This window comes from Balaenoptera borealis, assembly GCF_965194805.1.
Source record: "Balaenoptera borealis genome assembly, chromosome: 6".
NCBI classification, from domain to species: Eukaryota; Metazoa; Chordata; class Mammalia; order Artiodactyla; family Balaenopteridae; genus Balaenoptera; species Balaenoptera borealis.
This window is the reverse complement of record NC_138863.1, coordinates 21,639,103-21,657,595: the sequence shown is the minus strand read 5'-3', so window position 1 is coordinate 21,657,595 and position 18,493 is coordinate 21,639,103. Positions and strand designations below refer to the sequence as shown.

Genomic DNA, 18,493 nt, shown 5'->3' with positions numbered 1-18,493 from the left:
TCAAATCAAAGAAATAGAAAAACTAAAATAGTTTTAATAGTTCAACACCCTTATATCCTATACCTGGGTCCAAAGGGGAAAAGAACGAAGTGAACAAAAGAAATTGGTCTCTATGTCTTTGTCTCCTTAAATTTGGATCCAAACACAACTAAGCTGGCAGAGGGGTGGCAAGCTTGGGGTCTTGGCCCCCATCTGTGCCCCTACCTGGGTGCACCATACTGACCCAGGAAAGGCCCCTTTAAACTCTACAGTCCATGACCCCAGAGAGATAGGCCAAGGCCTTCTCAAGCTCCCAGCTGAGAGCTGGTGAATGGTGACCCCCTCCTTGGAGCCCACATAGCTGGGAACAGGCCTAGAGGTGACTAATCAAGTATTAGGGACAGATGAAAAAAAAAAAAAAAAAAAAGAATAGCATGGTCTCTTTTCTTTACAAAAATTACCCCATCCTTTCTAGATAAGAATCCAACAGCACACCTACAAGCTAAAAGGATCAAGTGGTTGTGTTCTAGCCTTTGAAGTCATATTTTTGGCTCAGCCTAAGTACTTACATCCTGGGAATGTTTCAGAATCTTAGAATTGCTCAGCCAGATTTTCTTAAGTGGCTGTCTAACATGCAAAATTTATCCAGCACAGTAGACTAATGGAGTGGCATTGCATATTTCTTCTCGTGCTTTTGGTAAAGTACAAGTTTTCATGTAAAAGTCTGCCTCTCTGTATTCTTTGTCCTCTCAACTATTTTCATTAACGAGCGAGCATACCTCGGAGCTGGGAGTAGGCGACACATGTCCATTCTCCACGACCGTTCCCAACACATGTGCATCTCATCATGTGGCCCATATCATGCTGTTTGTCCCACTGGTCTCCAATGCGATACATGATCCCTTCATTGGTTGTACAGATTTCCTCATGGGCTGTTTGGAAACAGATGAGAAACGTGTTACTGGATAAATGATCACAAGGACTAAAATGTATGCAATATTATCAGTCCGGTTTGGTGATCCTATGAGCTCTCACTTGGAAAGAAGTCTTGTGTGCCTCAAAAAAATCAGCGCTGCTCTGTGGGTGTGTAGAGTTTTGAGTACCAGAGAGAGAAAACATAGTCCAAAGATGAGGTTTGTTGCAGGGAAAAATTACAGAATGGTTAGGGGATGTAAACCACAATAATGCCTACCCACTCAAAGGATTTGCAGTGTTCTAGAAGCCTGGATTTGACTACTGTCCCATAACTTTTTCTAGTCTCAGTTTATTCTAGATCAAAGGGAAACAATGTGTATGGGTATAGAATTGTAAGCTAACGTGTGTTTTCCTTCTAAATCCAACATTCTCTTTTGCTGAAATGAGAGGAATAAAAGTTAGTGTCAGTAGTTTTCTTCTGATGTTTCATTGCCTCCTATTCACACTTGACAGTGCATGGGTTCTTGGTTCTATAATCGGAAAATCAAATGTAGCCTAGTGACTCTTGAAATTTGAAAACAAATAAAAGGTATTGGTTCCCCTTTCTCCATTCACACAAACTAGAGCCCCCCTTTTAAAAAAAAGATCCCTACTGGTCGGAAAACACAGACTTTGAGTCATTTTGGTATTTAATAAGTAATAGAGCTTATTCCAAAATGGCATGTAAATATTGAAAGTCTGTGACTAGAGCAGTCACTTAAATGTTTTAAGCTACTCAGCTGTGTGCTTTTTACAAAAGACAAACCTCTGAAAACATGTATATTTCCAGACTTTAAAAAAAGTATTTTTATCATATTTACATATTTTTGGAGATTAAATTATATGATTTTTAAATCATATAACTAATTATATAATTCTTATATATTTGATTATATATATTTCACAAAGTTTTCTGCTGTCTCAAAATTGTCTTAATGGGTGAAATAGGAGTAAACTGCACATTATTCTTCTGTCTTATTCCACAAATGATTGTCTACAAGGGCTTCATCTTACCAGCCATGGGGCAGAATCCAAACTTCTGGTCAGCATCATAGTTCCGTGTGGTTCCACACCATTTCATGTTGTCCCTCCTGCCCTCGGACGTACAGTCGGTGTAGTTTCGGTTGTTGTACAGGAAGGGAAAGTGGCACAAGGCACCATTGGAATTTCCACCTCGAGTTTGAACTAAAACTGCCCAGAACAACATGCAAATAGGAAGAAAAAGATTACAACTGAGCTTTCCAATGTACAGCGGGGAATTATTACAGAAAGGTTCTGACAGAGCCCAGTTTCTGCAACTAATTCACAGAGAGTCTGTCTCAGAATAAAAGATGTCTGATAAGATAGTTCTAAGCCTCCTTAGTGTAGGAGGCTTAGAACTCTATTATTCACCTTCACCTTTCAAACAGATTTAAATCCAATTTTCACTCTCATTTTCCCAGACAAAAAAAGAAAAGAAAAAAGATTAAATGGTCACTTTGACCATTGACATAGTTTTAACCAAAAGAAAAGCAAAAGCACTCAGGCCTGCCTCCTGTATATTCTTCAGCCCTGTGGGAGTGTCTACTGATTTTACCATACAAGTATCTTTAATCACATAACAATCCCAGTGTGTCAAAAATAAATGCACTGGAGGGCTTTTCCCTTGGTGTCATTTCTCAAGATTACTGGGAAACTTGGAAGGATCTTTAGCTGCGAAGTTAGTTCCATGTCTCTTGGGTCCAGACTGCACAAAAGTGATACTTCTCAAGTGTAGCCTCAAAATAAACGGCTAGCTTGCTGGCCAATAAAAATAGGGCATGAGAAATGGGGTTTTCTCATTGTTTTGTTTTTCCCTTTGGATACTCACCAGTATGGTCTGTACAGAAAGAATATTTCTGGTCTTGCTCATAATTGGAAGTTGTGCTGCACCACAGATGTCCATCCTGTCGCCCTTCCGTGGTGCAGGAGTAGAAAGTCCTGCCGTTGTAGGTGAATGGTAGGACGCAAGGCTCCCCATTTGAATTGCCACCATAAGTCTGGGTTATAGCTACAAGCATAACCAAAAGGGTTTCAGTAAATACAGCAGCATTTATCTCCCACCAGTAGCTCCTCATTTATACTTAACTGAGACTGAGCATGTGTCCTCAAAGAAAAAAAAACAAAACTGAGTATGACCAGCTGTAAGTATTAACCAGATCATAATATTGTCAAAATGCCTTATTCATGAAGTCACGTTTTTTGTGGGTAGAGCAACACCTGAGTTCTTCTTCTGACATCCTTTGTTACCACCTCTGCTACCATGCCTCAGTTTCCCACTTGCAAAGCTATATTACTACAGGTTTAATTAAAGATGCTGCTCAAGGGATACTGGAGGTGTATATACAACTCTGTTGGTGCTATAAGAATTAATACATGAGGCTGTACTAGGGGAAAAGCCGTGTGCCAATTATTATTGCTATAATTACTACCACTTTTAGAGCGCGGAAGAGATGCATTAGGTTGTTGAAAGAAGTTTACATCACAGAGTTTCAGAACTTTGAGATTTAGAGTACCAAATAGGGATGGATTAGCTATTCAGAAAGTAACCTCTTGTAACAACGTTTTAGACAAACAGAGACAGTACATAGCAGTTTAGTACTCACTACAGGAAAGAAAATACATAGATTAAAAAGACTGGAAGAAAATATATCAAATGCCAACCCTGGTTGTTATCACAGGGCGGTAAGATTACAAGCTTTTCTTGTTTGTTTTATTGTTTTACATTTTTTGGTAAATGAATGTATTGCCTTTCAAAATCTAAATAATAAAAACGTTATCAGTACTCTCTTTTAAAAAGATGACACAGACCTGTCTCTTGGCAGCTGACTCCATTGCCCAGGCAAGTGCAAAGCATTTGCTTATTTCCTTGTGTCTTCAGCCACTGCATGCCCACGGAGTAAACCACACCGCTGTCTGTCACACAGTGCCCGTATGGAGCCGGCTGGGGGTGAGGCTGTGGCTGGTAAATGGCCGTTCGGACTTCTGTGAAGGAGCCAGATCCTAAGGGCACAAGAAAGGAAAGGCACAGAGCTGGTTTAGAGAAAACTACTTTCTGGAGTAGTTTTCTCGGATCTTCAAGGTCCCATACAGATGACTCTGCAATCTGTGTTGTTACTGAGCTGGGACTGGAAAGAAATGCCCGTCCCTTTCTGCATTAGCTTTTGCACTCAGCCTAGGAAAAAATCCACAAGAGTTTACCCAGGGGTTTCCATCTTCTAGCTTATCTGGAGCTACCGAGAGTATATTTCTAAATCACAAACTTTATTCTGCCACTCAACAGAGCAGATACCTTCAACAACTCCTTACTCACTCCAGAGAGCTCAAAGTTCACGCCTTCACAATCCTACACACCTAATCTGCTTTCAGCTCGCTTCTGACCACTTCCGTCCTTGCTCTATCTCTGGCCTCGCTGAGCTGCTCGTCATTCCCTTCTGTACCCTGTGCTGTCCTCATGCTTTTCCCTTGGCCTGGAATGGTCTGTCTCACCCTTCCTCTCTTAGCATCTCCCATTTGCCCACTGTATCTGGGCATCTCTCTTCCTGATACTGTTTTGAGAAGCCCCTGCCCCTCTGCAGCAGACCTATTGCCATCGGTGTAACCCTGAGCTCCTCAGAGGATGCCCCGGGCAGCCATATTGGAGTCTCTATTCGCTGCCCCTCCTTCCGCGGTTTGTTTCTCCCCAGGATTAGCTGGGAATTCTGTTGTGGTGTTTTCTAAAACCAATCAGTTCTCTTAATACTGCTTTCCTTTCAGAGTAAGACAACAGAATATGTTGATCTTTTCTTTAAACTTATAGAAATTTGTTCTCCCGAGGGCAAGGCCCAAGGAAGAGTGGAATCAGAACCGAAGCTAGAATGACTGATGGACTGAATTCAGCCTCTCTGTAAGCTAAACACTAGAACCCAAATACTTCATAGACTACAGTCCCAAAGTCACACATGTGGGGGGAACATGGCATCTGTATTCATACACCCCACCTGGCAGAGTCACGGTGCAAAGGAGCATTAAGATCCTGTAGAAGGTTCCATTTCGTTTAACCCGATGTTGCTCAAACATTTTTGAACAATGGAGCCATTTCAGTATAATATTAGTAATATTAATAAAAACAGATAACAATTATTGAATGCTTACCGCATCTAACCCCAACTACCCTTTGAATTTAAACTACTTCAGTAGACTGAGATTTGTAATTGTTTCTTTTTTTGGTTAGCAGCAATCTTACTGAAAATAATCAAATAACTCAAAGATATTATCAGATCTAATCTTGTTCACCTTCATAAGTGCTCACAGCAAGATGAAAACTCATCAAAAGGAAAAAAGTCCAAACAAGTAATTAATAGTTTTAGCTCAATGACCAATTGATAAAAGACTAAACAACAATGCTAGCACACTGTGTAGTGAAAACTTGATCAAAACAGAGCAAGAATAATAAAGAAGTACACACTCTTGATTGCCCTATTTCTTTCTTTAGATTCTTACAAAATGAGCTACAATGCAAAGATCTTGTTCTTGTACTAGAAATAATTAAAACTTCTTTTATTTTAAAAAATGCTTAGATATTGTGTCATTCCTTCCCATCTCTACACCTCCTCTGGTTTTCTCAAATTGTGAATGCTAATACATGGAAAAAATGATTGTGCATTATTTTATGGAATGCAACAAAGTTTGCTGGAGCATGGAAACCACACATCAAGGATTGTGTCTGCTACAAAAAAAAGCAGAATGTCAGAACAAGGAGATATATTCCATTCTGAAAAAGAACAAATGTACTTTTCCCCTTTTCCTAGCAGAAGAATCAAGTGATCATGTAACTCATCAAAAATCTCACATTTCCATTAAAATGCACTTCAGATATTCAAAATACACATAAATGTGTACGTATATGTGTGTATCCATATGTGTATACATCTATAGATCTATATATATTTATCTATCTATACCTTTATGTATAAATCATGTAGGTTAGCATTTTCTTAGACATCAGTTTTACTTCTTGGGGCTAAAACTGATTTTTTCCCCCTAAGATCCATTTTCATTTCATTTGTATTTGTTTAAAACTTGACATTAAACAAACTTTTAACAACTAACAGTCTGCAAATGAACTCAGCTTACTAGCAAAAACACTGCAAATCATCCTTCAATGGCGTGTCAAGGGAAAAGATGGATTTGCAGAAATGCTTTATGCAAGGCGTCCCCGTTTGGGTCCCACTGGCCCTGAGCCTCACCGGCAGACGTGGTCTGCAGGGTCGTGTGCCTCTCACACTTCCACTCGCCACGGCCGTTGCCGGTGCAGATGCACTGGAGCAGGTTCCCCCGATTGTCCTTCTTGCGCCAGGTATCCCCAATTCTATAGGATGCCCTAGTGTCCTGATCGTTGCATCTGTCTGTGTCAGAAAGGAAGCAATGAAACATGTAAATCAGGTCGAGCTTGGCAAGTGCTCAGTGCAAACCTAAAATAAGAATAGAGTTGTTTATAATAACGACCTGCTGTATAGCACAGGGAACTCTATTCAATATTCTGTAAAAACCTATATGGGGAAAGGATCTGAAAAAGAGTGGATATATGTATATGTATGTTACTTTGCTGAATACCTGAAAGTAACACAACATTGTATAAGTCAACTGTACTCCAATAAAAATTTTAAAAGAAAAGAGTTGTTTCCAGCTTGGTGAGTTGTTTTGGATGACACGTTTGTATTCAGCTGTGGTGCCACGGGAGCTAACTTCTGAAAGGTGGGACTGCATCTGAAACAGTGTGAAGGGAGCTGTATGATTTAGTCTAGTTCCACTTCTCTGTCTGCCAAAACAATTTTTTCATTCGTTAAATCTTCATTCATTCATTCAACTCATTAAATTTGGTCAAAATCCAATCTTTCACTCATTACATTGTTTTCACATTGTTCATTTGACCAAATTTATCCTCTGGCTTTCTAGTCTCCCCTCTCTTTCCTTCTCAGGCTCCTCGGGCTTTCTCGTAGTCATTATTGTATACAGCCTGCCTTTCCATAGGGGACTTTCTTTAGATAACTAGGAACAATAGGGAGGCAAGTAGGTCTCAAAGGGTCTCCCCCAACTGCCCCAAAGGAGCAAGTAAAAGATAGCAGCATCTCTTTCTTCATTTGTTATGTACAACAATTCAGGGGACTACCAACTTCTTTGACTAAAATATTCTCTCCCCTGGTCCCACCCCACCTCCACAAACACACATCTATTTAACATCACTAACAAAAAGGCCTCTTTTGAATTGCTCGGTGTTAACTCTCTGATGGAAAAGTGGGATTATTAATATAAAATGATAATTTGTAACTAAATTACTATTCGTCTATGTGTTCAATTATCTGGCAAATAGATTGTTTCAATTATAATCCAGCTTTGCCCATATGCTACAATGTGAGTAGAGAGGATTTGATTTGTTTGTGAATCAGAAAATCATTGCACTGGGTTAGAGAAAAAATAATTAGTTAATGTAAGTTCACACAAATACACACCCACATTGATCTCCCACCACAGCAGAAGTCTGAATAAAGATATCATTGCTGGTTACACTTTTCCCCAAATCCCCAGCTAAAAGTGTTGTCTTCCCCTGAACTTCCACTGCACTATTTCAGTATTTGTCTTGATGTCCTTAATATTGTGCTTTGTAGAATGTGAATATGTATAAGCCTTTCTCATCACCCTGACCTACTTACTAAGTGCTCTTTGAAAGCTGGCTTAATGTCCAATTCATTTTTGCATCCCTATACCATCTTGTATAAAGTAGGGGCTTATACAATTTCATGGAATAAATGACTTTTCTTTGAGAAACTTTTCCCAACTTGCTATTAGAAGAGTTTTAAATAATAGATAAGAGTTTAAGTCAAACATCTAATTTGTCTTAAGCTAAAACATTTCCTCCAAGGTCTTGGAAGTCTGAGAATCATAATAAAATTTTAAATGCAAAAGATTTAATGAACTGGAAGGTTCTGGGAACGATTTGGTTAGAATTGTTATCACTTTTCAGGAGAGACTATTTTTTGCTTGCAAAGAATTCAAATTTGGATGATGAACATGTTAAGATGGTTAAGTGCTTTAAGCTAGATAAATAAAATATGTTCAAAATTATTTAGATGTGATTTTAAATTTATTTATAACATCGATAGCTAATGGCTCTTTTGCTTCAGCAAACTCTATAATCACTATTGGTTTGAAATTTCAAAAAAGGAGCCTTGAACCCGTAAGGCAACAAGTAAGGCCCCAGGGCAATCTTAGACAGCAGCAGAGATAGCAGAGGGTAGCTTCTTCACAGCACTAGTAAACCTAAAGAGACACTGTCCTTAACCCCAGAATAAACACATAATTTTAACCTATGGGGTAAGTACTTCTTATTTTCATCAATTTTGTCAATGAATATGCCTTATTTAAATTTCAAACATAGAAGGAAACCACAAACTTTAGAGCTTTAGCTCCTTTCTATGTCAAGAGCACCCACATGCCCAAAGATGCATTTGCATGTTATTTTAACGATTTCTTTGCTACTTAGAAAATATCTCAGTGATACTTTAGATGAAACATTTGCAACTAATCTTCAGGTCCACAACACATTTGGCATTTAAATGCATATTAAGGTTTTTTCTCAGTAGCTGAAAACCTAAGACCTTATTGAACTAAGTTTTTTTTTTTTTTTTTAATTTAGTCTTCTTTGAAGAAGTAAAATAAGTTGCTTATGGAACTTTTCTTGACATCCAAACGTTACCACGTTGGTGGAATGGATGTGTTCTAAGTGACATCACATGACAATTCTCTCTAGGAATCCAGAAAACAATGCCTGGCCTCATCTTTAACATAAAGATCTAAAACATACTTCTGGAGGTACAGGTGATGCGTCCACTGCCTTCTCCCAGACAAGTACAATCCACCATCATCCAGCCTTGATAAGGCTTTTCCCAGGTCTCCCCGACAACGTAGGAAGTCCCAGCAGCGTGATCAAAACATTTCTCAGCTGTAGGGAAATTTGAAAGAAAAACAGAAAAAAAGGGGTTATTTTGAATTGTGCAGTTTCCCTGTAATTTAAAGTGTACTGTGTAAGCAAAAATCCAGCCACATTTTTTTAAGTGGTACTCTGTTCAAAAAGAAAGGCACGCCCTGTAACTAAGCACATAGTGTAACCAAAGCGAAAGAAAGCTCGAGCCAAGTTGGCAGGCAGAAATTCTGTTCTCCTAATGAGTACATGGACTGTATATTTTCCGCTAGTACCATTATTCACACCAGTATTTTGAGTGAAAAGGATCTATGTATGTATCCAGAGGGAGAGTAAATATGCAAAATTCTAATCTTAATTATGAAAGACCAATTATTAATGCCTAAATAAAATGACAAGAAAGCTATTTAAAATTTGGATTGCTGTAAAAACAGAGACAATGCAAAGAAAAATAAAAGCCTCTGAATTAGAGAACAATCAGAATAAAATTTATAGTCAAAAACTTTTAGATTTGTATCAATAGAGTTCAGCTGAGGATTGACACCAAAAGAAACTCAGCAATTTTTATTTTGACAAAAAATGACCAAGGGGATGACAGAGCACACACCATATCGTGTTTTTGTCCAGTGCGTTCCAATAAAGAAATATGTCAAAGGGGTCATTTTTTTTCTTTTAAATAACTGTCATCTTGACCAAGGAGAAATCTGAAATCAGATCTTAGAGAAAACAAATGACTTCTTCTTAAATCTTTCAATTCTACCTTGTGTTTTTGAAACAAAATTAAGACTTCTATACATGGTTGGTACTTTTTGATCTGATTCCTTTAAGAAGACTAGGGATTCTATAACATTTCATTATTTGAAATAGAATTCTCAGTTTGTTATCTTTTTTATTGGAATTCATATATCTTGTCCAAGTAGATTTTGGCTCAACCTAGTATTTTAACTGTGCATCCCCACCCCTCATTCATCCCCAGGAGTCACACACCTATGGGTTTGCAGGTCCATTCTCCTTTCCCGTTACCCAGACACACACACTCCAACATGTAACCACCAGTCTCATGTGGTCTCCTCCAGGTGTCACCAATCTTGTAGGACTGACCCCCTTCATGGCAGCGGTCTGTTCAAGATAAAAAGCAAATGTTAGACAGAGTGGTACAGAAAATATTTTTAAGACCAAGAAGTCTCATGTTCCAACCAGGATAGGCACTTAGGTTAGCCAAAGTAAGAGAACAGCTTTCCCATCAGAGACAGGGGAAAAGTTAACAGGCCTGGTCACTTTGGGTCATTCAATTAAATGTCTTGTTTAAGCACAATGGGAAACCACAGAGAAAATTTGAATGGCAAAGAAAGGAGACATAAATCCTGGTTCCCCAGAGAGATCACAGGAAATTGGGTTCTAAAGCAGAAAAGAAAGGTTGCCAGGCATGGCCTCTACACATACACAGCGGGTTGAGCCTGAGACTAATTCAATGAAAAAAGCCACATCGGGCCTAGCATTCCAGCTTTCAGGATGTGGAGAGTCTGTATTTCACTCTAGAAATGTCATTTTGATGGAAAGAAATAGATGTATATATAGCAAGTGTGGAAATCTGGGTACTTTTCTAGGCTGTTAAACACAAGGGCACATGCAAAGGTTAAACTGTCCACTAGACTGTAAACACTATGGGACACTGACTCTTAAGATTTACCAATACACTTGGATAAAGCCTAACATTAAATATGGGAAAGGCCGATTGGGCTTATTCACAAGAGACTGATTTGTCTTTTGGACAGAGCCATCAAGTAACTTATACAACGATGGATTAAAAAAACTAAATGCTATGTTAATAGAATCTATTGGTAACCCAATGAATCATACTGGAAAGTTTGACTTAGCTAAACTAGAATTGCTGAGAGTCAGTCCAGATCCCAGAGTACCCTGGAAACACTATCATGCTAATCATTCCATATTATTTCTGGGAATAGAGAGATCTGCTTCCCGGGCATAAACTATTGGTTATAAAGAAACCAGACAGTTTCTGTGAGATCCAAGAGGTCTGGGCATTGCAAACAAGAAGAGCAGACCACACAATGGTTAATTCACTCTTCGTGACCATCTTCCCAATCACTGCAGATCACCACATGGTCAGTCCGGCTTGAAGATGCCCAGATAACGTAAAATGGGCAACTCTTCTAAGAATGGAATGGAACCCAAGAAATCCACGTGGTTATGTTATGTACGTACACGTGTATACACACACACACACACACACACACACACACTCATAAATGCACACAGACTAAACACTGACTCCACCTATGCTCAGAGCCATCTTCCAGAAGCATAGGAACCCATCGGGTGGCCACAGAAGAGTGCCTGGTGGCCTGGGGTAATCCCCAAATTAGGACTATCCAGTCATGGATAACAGAAAGTGACAGTGATGGTAATGGAAAAATTCATATCGTGCTATTTTAGCATCACTTGACAGAAGGCCATTCTTACTTGCAATGGTGCAGCTTATTCTCCCTCGCCCAGCCCCAATGCAGGTGCAGTCCCAGATCATGGAGTCTTTAGGGCGCTCATAAGTGTCGCCCACCCGGTAAGTGGTCCCAGTGTACTTGTCAAAGCAAGTCTCTTCAGCTGAGGGGAGAAGGAAAGTCCACGTGAGCCTCACATATGTAACAGCTTTTCTCTTTCACTACTCCCATCCAAAGGAAAACTCACTTTTTCATTCTATGAGTAGCAAGGGGCAAATGGAAATTTTTTTAAAAAATTGACGTGGGAGATCTCGATTTTACCCTAGGCTCTAATAAAGCCTCAGTTTTCAATCTTTGACAAGTTCTCTAATTTTCTGGAAATGAATAGCCATTGGAAAGGATTCTCAGGCCCTTAGGAAAAAGCCGTAACGTACGACCTTAGGACCGGCTAGATTGCGAAGGAAGGGCTTTGGATTCACCTCTCTGGCTCAGGAAGTCAAACCAAGGTCCACATAAAAATAAACAATCTGAAGAGCCCCCTCCTCCCGCCCCTCCCCAGGCACTGTCATTTATTAATCCTACTATTTCCATTTTAACCTCATCAGTGCTTCTCTGTAGGAGTTGCCATAATTGACAAGAAATATATCAAGGGTCATAAAGGAAGGAGAACTTTGAAGTGGTTAGTGATTTTATGTTGAACTGCAGGGGACAAATCGCTTTACAGTGTACTGCCCAAAGTGTTTTCTGTGCCATAATTTTACAGTTTAAGATTTGAAATTACTTTCTAATAAATTAAAATTTTATAATCTTTTTTTTTTTTGGAGGAAGCAGGAACACACAACATTTTTCATTTTTTTTTTTTTTCATCAAAGGCTCTGGGAAAGTAAAACCCCAAAAGAAGACTCTGGAACTACTTTGGGATACATTTGTTCTTTTGTTTTAAAGGTAAAAAGAACATGTGAAAAGCAAATATAAGCAGTTATTAAACATTTTTCAAGAGGAAATGACAAATAATTCTATTGAGGAAATGGTGAGTGTAATTGTATTACTAATGCTCACTTTAATTAACAGGCACTTCTTCTCCATCTATGAGAAGATATTAAGTACAAGGCAGGCTCCCCCCCACTTACGTTCAGGCTTGCTCTCGCAGTTAAAGCCCCGGCTCCCTCCATAACAGGTACAGACCAAGGCACTGCCCAGGTAGGTGCGCTCCCATTGTTGGTTTATCTGATAGTGTTTCCCATTGTCATAACAACCAGCTATAAAGAATTAAAGGAAAAAGTCACTAAATTTGCATCCTTCCTTTTTCCAAATGATGGAATTTTCTTGCACAACTAAACTGATGAGCCTAAGCAACAAATGCAGGGAAAAAAGTTAACCATCAGAGCATCAGGAGAATTAAAAGCGACTAGATATCTAAAGAGTTAACTGCAAACTTGCACACATAGATATTCGGTTATTCCTTTTGTTTTTCTTTTGACTTAGTTAAATGTTATACAATGATGTCATTTCCATCTGGCCAGGGGTCTGCATCAAAGGTGTGGAAACATGCTGAAAAGCAGATAACTGGGAACTGCATTTTAAAACGTGCAAGGAATTTCAGTGCTCTTTGGGGGTACTAAGTCAAGAAGGGCAACGTTCAGCAGTTTCCTTTAGCCAAGGAAAAGGGAGGGTGTGTCTGAAAAACTGGAAGAGGATTTCTGATCTCTCTTCTTGGAGAAGCATCCTGAGGGCCTCTAAAGCAATCTGAACCAGTAACATCTCATTCAAAGGAGGAACAGCACAGATATTTAGCTACCGTCTCCTCACCCCCACTTTGAAAACGTTTAACCCCACAGTAATCCCAAATGGAAAGTTTAAAGGCATACATCATTTTCTCTTTAAAGGCAAGTTTTGATGAATTCATAGGAGTTAGATCTGAGTTGCTAAGAGCCCTGCGGTACCTCGCGGAGCCCCTGTCCTCCAAGGCATTACCTTATCCTAGGCCCTCAGAACCAGCCTGCTCAAAGCTTGGTTCCCCAGCCGGTTTCTCTCATTAAGGAGTGCACACTCTGCACACGCGCGCGCGCGCAAAACTTCAGCCGCAACTTCGGTTGGCTTTACGGGTCCCATCCCTGCAACAGCCCGTTTCAGCCCGCGGTCAGTACTCACGCTTGCTTTGGCTGACAGCCAACGGGGACTGGGGCTGAACGAGCTGCTGAGCCTGCCTCTTGCTCTTCGAGGCTCCAGTGGAGGGCACCGCTGTCCCCAGGGACAGGACGGTCAGCAGCAGCAGCCGGGTCCCCGGACCCCCGAGCATCTTCAGACGGTGAGGCAACTTGCCACCGAGTTTGGTTCCCTCCGCAACCTGCGGGCGGAGTCCCTTTCAGTGCCGCCAAGAAGGTAAGGGCTGGAGGATGGGGAAAGGGAAGGGTAGAGGTACACAGGGGAAGGAGAGGACGAAAGAAGTTGTGGCTGCAGCTCCCCTCTCCCCCGCTCGCGCCTAGGGCTCTCTCTCCCCCCCTGCAAAGCGCAGCCGGCGCGGGCGGCCGAGCCCCGAGGGCCGGGGTTTATATGGGACTGTCCCTTCCCGCCCCCCGCGAGGCCCTGGGCGCTGGGGAGGAGGGGCCGGCTGGACTCCCCCCACCCTCCTCTCGCCGCCGCCGCCGCCGACCGCGCGCGGATTGGCCCGGGCTCCGGGTGACGTCAGGGGGGCTGTGGGTTCTCCTCGAACAAAAGAGATGCTGATCGCCCGCCAGGATTGGGCAAGAGAACTTTTTTCTGTTTCCTTTGCGGTCATCAAACTTTTGGGGAGCAAAAGGGGGGGGGGATTGGGAAGCGGCTGGAAGGGGGTTGACTGGGAGGAAAGGGAGGGGCCGGAGTCGTGTGTAGCAAAGGGGTCGCAAGTCCATCCCCCCACAACCCCGCTTCCTTTTTCTATTTTATTGGGGTTGGCGGCGGGGAGGGGGGGGGTGGTTGAGGACATTGCGTCTCCTGTGGAAAAAAAATCTCTCCTCACTGGAGTGTAGTTCTAGGGGGAGGGTAAAACCATAAAGTAGGCACCACCTTGCAGCTGTAGGAATGTAGACTTTGCCGTCCCAGGGCGAGGCTGTCTTTCCTTCTGTTCCCTTTCTTTGGTTTACTGGGCACTGACTGGAGACTCACTTTCTTTGCCTTCACAGCTTCCTGTTCAAGACTTCTCCCCTTCTAAACGCTGTGCCTGCCCGGTTCTGAGGACCTTTTTAGCTGGGGGGCAGGAGGGAGAAACGATCCTTTTAATGAGCTTTTACTTAGTACCAGGAGTTCTGCGGGGCGCTTGACGGATCCGGGGGAAATTCAGAGAACGAGGTTTCTTTTGAAAGGACAGAGCAGCAATTTGCTTTTTTCCAAATATGCAAGAAAGTCTTCTTTTCCCGGGGATGGGATGCCTGTTACTACTGAAAGCTGAAAAGTTGGACCGACCTCGGAGAAAGATCGTGGTGTCCTTGCCCATGTTCACCGCGCCTGTTACACAAAGCAGAGATCCTTGAGTCCTTAAAAGCTGAGAAAAGACCATTTCCAGTCTTTCCTTCCTACAGTCCCTTCCTTGATTTTATTTGGCATTTTCGTTTGGTGGACATCGGTCTCATCACAGAATTCCCCTCCCCCAGCCCCGCTGCCAGACTTTTTTTTTTTTTCCAAATGTTACTTACTCCAAGAATATGGAAAGTTCCCATTTAAGATTTCCCTTTCTTTCCCTCTAAAGGCACAGGGTAGAAAGGGAATCTGGGAAGTCTCTAGCATTTAGCAACTCATCACATCAGTCCTTTTTACAGACAAACACAAGTCCCACGTGCTTTTTCAAGATCTTCAAAAGGAGTCCTCAACTTTCTTCAGTAACTCCTGAGCGATCTAAACTCAAAGCTTTGCCTCCTAGTTAGGTTCCTAGTGCAGACCTCCCATTTGCTTTGAGAATCTGTGAAAGCTGCTAGCCAAATATGTTTGTTTCTGCGATTACTTTTCTCCAAAAGTTCTGCCTTCAGCCACTGCCATGGAGTAATTTGAACTCTGGTCTATAAAATGCCGAACACATCAAAGACACAAAACTAACATTTGCTTTTATTAACACAGGGAATTAAAGGGGGGGAAAAACACACACAGCAAATATCAGTTTCCTACAAGTAGTGTAAAATAACTTCTTGAGGCATCTTTGTGACCAATTTTGCAAGTTGAAAGAGTGCCACAGATTTCCCCAAATTTAGAGTCCCGTCTGGGTTGGAGGTTTTTTTCTGTTGTTTTTTTCCCCCCTGATTTCTCATCATCACTTGACAAAGCAGTTTTCTTTTTCAAATATAAAAGGGCCCCTTGTAAAATTCTTAGTAAATTTCTGGGAAGCTGGGTGTTCCTTCCAGAGGGACCGGTACCTGGAAATCAGGATGTAAGCAAGATAAACCTGAAGCTAACGCTTTCTTAAAATACGTAGATTCTGTGGAAAGGAAATAAGTGGTTAGAAATGTATTTTGTCAACCAAAACCATGATAGTTTGATATATTTACTGTACTCAAAATACATTAGAATAATATACACAAGAGAGCTTGGAGGAAAAAAGCCCAAGTGACTTACATTTCAGAAGAAACTGATATTACAATCCATTGAAATATGATTTGCTTAAGGATATGGTATATTTCTAATGTCTCATAAGCAAAAATATAACAATATACTGACTGAATTTTATAGAAATGCTTGAGAGTTCACCCTTTTACTTGAAAGTGGCTCTTCTTTCTTAAACTTTGGAGACAGAAACATTTTCTTAGATAGCGAGGCTTGTCACAGTATTGTTTCATTATCAAAGTCCCTTGTAATTGTGTAAGTCTTTATCTCTAACTGGAGAGATAATTAAATCTCTCCACTCTGACCCTGTTCAAACTAGGCATGCCTCGTGTCCAAGATTCCCTTGCACTCCCTTAAGAAATCTGAAGACTATCTTGACAGGATGGGTTCTTCAGCAAATGGTATACTCCTGTTTGTAGGATATATCATTGGATTTCTTTTTCTCATCTCAATTTGGAGAAGGAAATGTGACAAAAGATACAGAAAGTAGATTCCGTAGGTGCCTGGGGCTGGGGCTGGGCATGGGAATTAGCTGTCAATGGGCACAGGGAATCTTACTGGGGTGATGAAAATACACGTGCTAAAACTAGATCGTCACGGTGGCTGCTCAGCTTGGTAAAGTTACTGAAAATCACGGAGTTGTGCACTTAAAATGGGTGAATTTTATGGTATGTAAATTACACTCCAAAAAAGTTTTCAAAACATTGATGGAAGCGTAGGGTTTCTTTATTCTTTTTTTACTTGTACCATCTTCTGATTTTGTTTCAGTGACATGCACTCAAGTGGCTGCAGCATATGCAGGGTGCCCTCATTTCTTCATTTTTCTAAGAGGAAGTTTGCCTTTAAAACAGTAGTGGATTCTTTCTTCTACACCAGTAACCGCTTACAAAACCTACTGTTTGTGTGACGCCACGCATGTGGTAGAGACAGAACAAATCTTCATTTATGACTGTGCCTTGTTTCTTCTTGGACTTGCCATCGAGATAGAATTTTCTCAGAACTTAGGTAAACTTAACGTTCAGTAACAAAAAGGAGCACATATATTTGTGAGTTTGGGGGTGTTATTTGGATGTTTTGTTATTGGAGAAGGTTAATGAGGCGCATGTGCAATTATGGAAATCTGAAGTGAATTGACTTCATTTGTTGAAATTATGGTTAAGCACAAAACACATTTATCAGAGCCAGTCATTTAGATTGAAATCAAAACAACTTAAGGGATAAGTTTTAAAAGCCAGTTTTGTTTCTAAGAATGGCTTTTCTTTAAGAGGAGTACACACATGAGAGACAATACCTGTCCTAGTCAAATCCCTTGCCTATTGAAAAAAAAAATCTTATTCCTGATACAAAGTAACTTCTTGACCCCAAGGGTTACATTTAAATGAAGGTGGGCTGTTTTTCCTGAAAACCTTTGGCTTTTATCCTGTTCTTAATCTCTTTCAGTTCTGTTAGAGGGGAGGCCATTGATTAGGTGACCTTTGGAACTTTTCTGCCTTAAGAGCCTGCAGTATCTTTTTACTATTTCATGGTCTTCTGTGGGTAGGTTGAATGGAGATAAATTACAGTAGTTTTGTTTATTATCTTGATTTTATTTGGGGGGCATGAAATCCTTCCTATCTTCCCTTGAAAACAGCCGAGCTTGCAAAACTGCTACTCATTAAGCACAGGTGCCGAGAAGGAAAAATAAACTGCCCCATGGACAGCCCTCATGGGTGGAATGTGTCTGAACAGTTGTCTAGAATTGACAGGGCCTTGCAACCAGGGGGAAAAAATACTTGATAAGGGCTTTAAATTATGCCTTGAAAGCTAGCCAGTTTTCACTTAATCAGCATTTCGTTTATAGTTTAAGTTACTTTATTATTTAATCAGCACTTTTAAAAGCCTTAATCGGTGTCCTTTGTTTTTTAACAGAAGTGCTCTTTTTTCTCATTAGAGTGATGTAACTCCCAAAAGGCTTTGCAAAGGAATCTTATTCATCCAGTAAAGTGGAACAAACTACTGGGTAGCTGGCCGCTCACCCAGAACTGTATTATAGAACATTTCAGCTTTCCAAGATAGGTAGTCGTTTCTTAGAAATTTTTTATTTCTGTGTGCTGTTTCTCCTTTTTCCAATCTGGCTTTATTTTATGTAGGTGGATTTAAACGTTTATTTTGAAAGGCTGAAAAAAATTTTTTTAAAACGTAAAAGATTTTTGGGATTTAAATTATTTTCTATCTTTTTACATTCACATACTTTAAGCATCTTATATGCAGCTAACTTTGAAGGCTGCATCAGGTGCTTAAAAACAACCATAAACATTATCTCTTAAATAAACTTTTATACCAACAATAGACTACTGTGGTATAGATGACCAATAGACACTCTTTCTGTTGATTAATTAGTTATTAAAAACTAAGGACATATTCAACTGAATTATAGCAATAAAAGCATAATTACAACTATCCCTAAATTTATGCCAAACCATTTTCTTGATAAATTTGATATAGTCTCTCATTAGCTGTGAAAATTTTACTGAGATGGAATGGATATTTCAAATCATTATGATGTTAAACATGA

General features: G+C 40.4%; 1 protein-coding gene across 1 annotated transcript in view; it reads right to left on the bottom strand.

Moving 5' to 3' along the window:
• FN1 (fibronectin 1) overlaps positions 1 to 13,911 on the bottom strand; it is a 68,324-nt gene extending 54,413 nt beyond the window's left edge. The window contains exons 1-10 of the mRNA XM_082396757.1: positions 13,522 to 13,911; positions 12,501 to 12,629; positions 11,396 to 11,533; positions 9,899 to 10,030; positions 8,795 to 8,932; positions 6,180 to 6,338; positions 3,763 to 3,954; positions 2,783 to 2,962; positions 1,948 to 2,124; positions 759 to 911 (exon numbers count right to left, since the gene is read on the bottom strand). Of these exons, the coding sequence (XP_082252883.1) occupies positions 759 to 911; positions 1,948 to 2,124; positions 2,783 to 2,962; positions 3,763 to 3,954; positions 6,180 to 6,338; positions 8,795 to 8,932; positions 9,899 to 10,030; positions 11,396 to 11,533; positions 12,501 to 12,629; positions 13,522 to 13,669 (1,546 nt within the window). The 5' untranslated portion in view covers positions 13,670 to 13,911. The remainder of the gene's footprint in view (positions 1 to 758; positions 912 to 1,947; positions 2,125 to 2,782; positions 2,963 to 3,762; positions 3,955 to 6,179; positions 6,339 to 8,794; positions 8,933 to 9,898; positions 10,031 to 11,395; positions 11,534 to 12,500; positions 12,630 to 13,521) is intronic.
• Between the last annotated feature and the right edge of the window lie 4,582 nt (positions 13,912 to 18,493).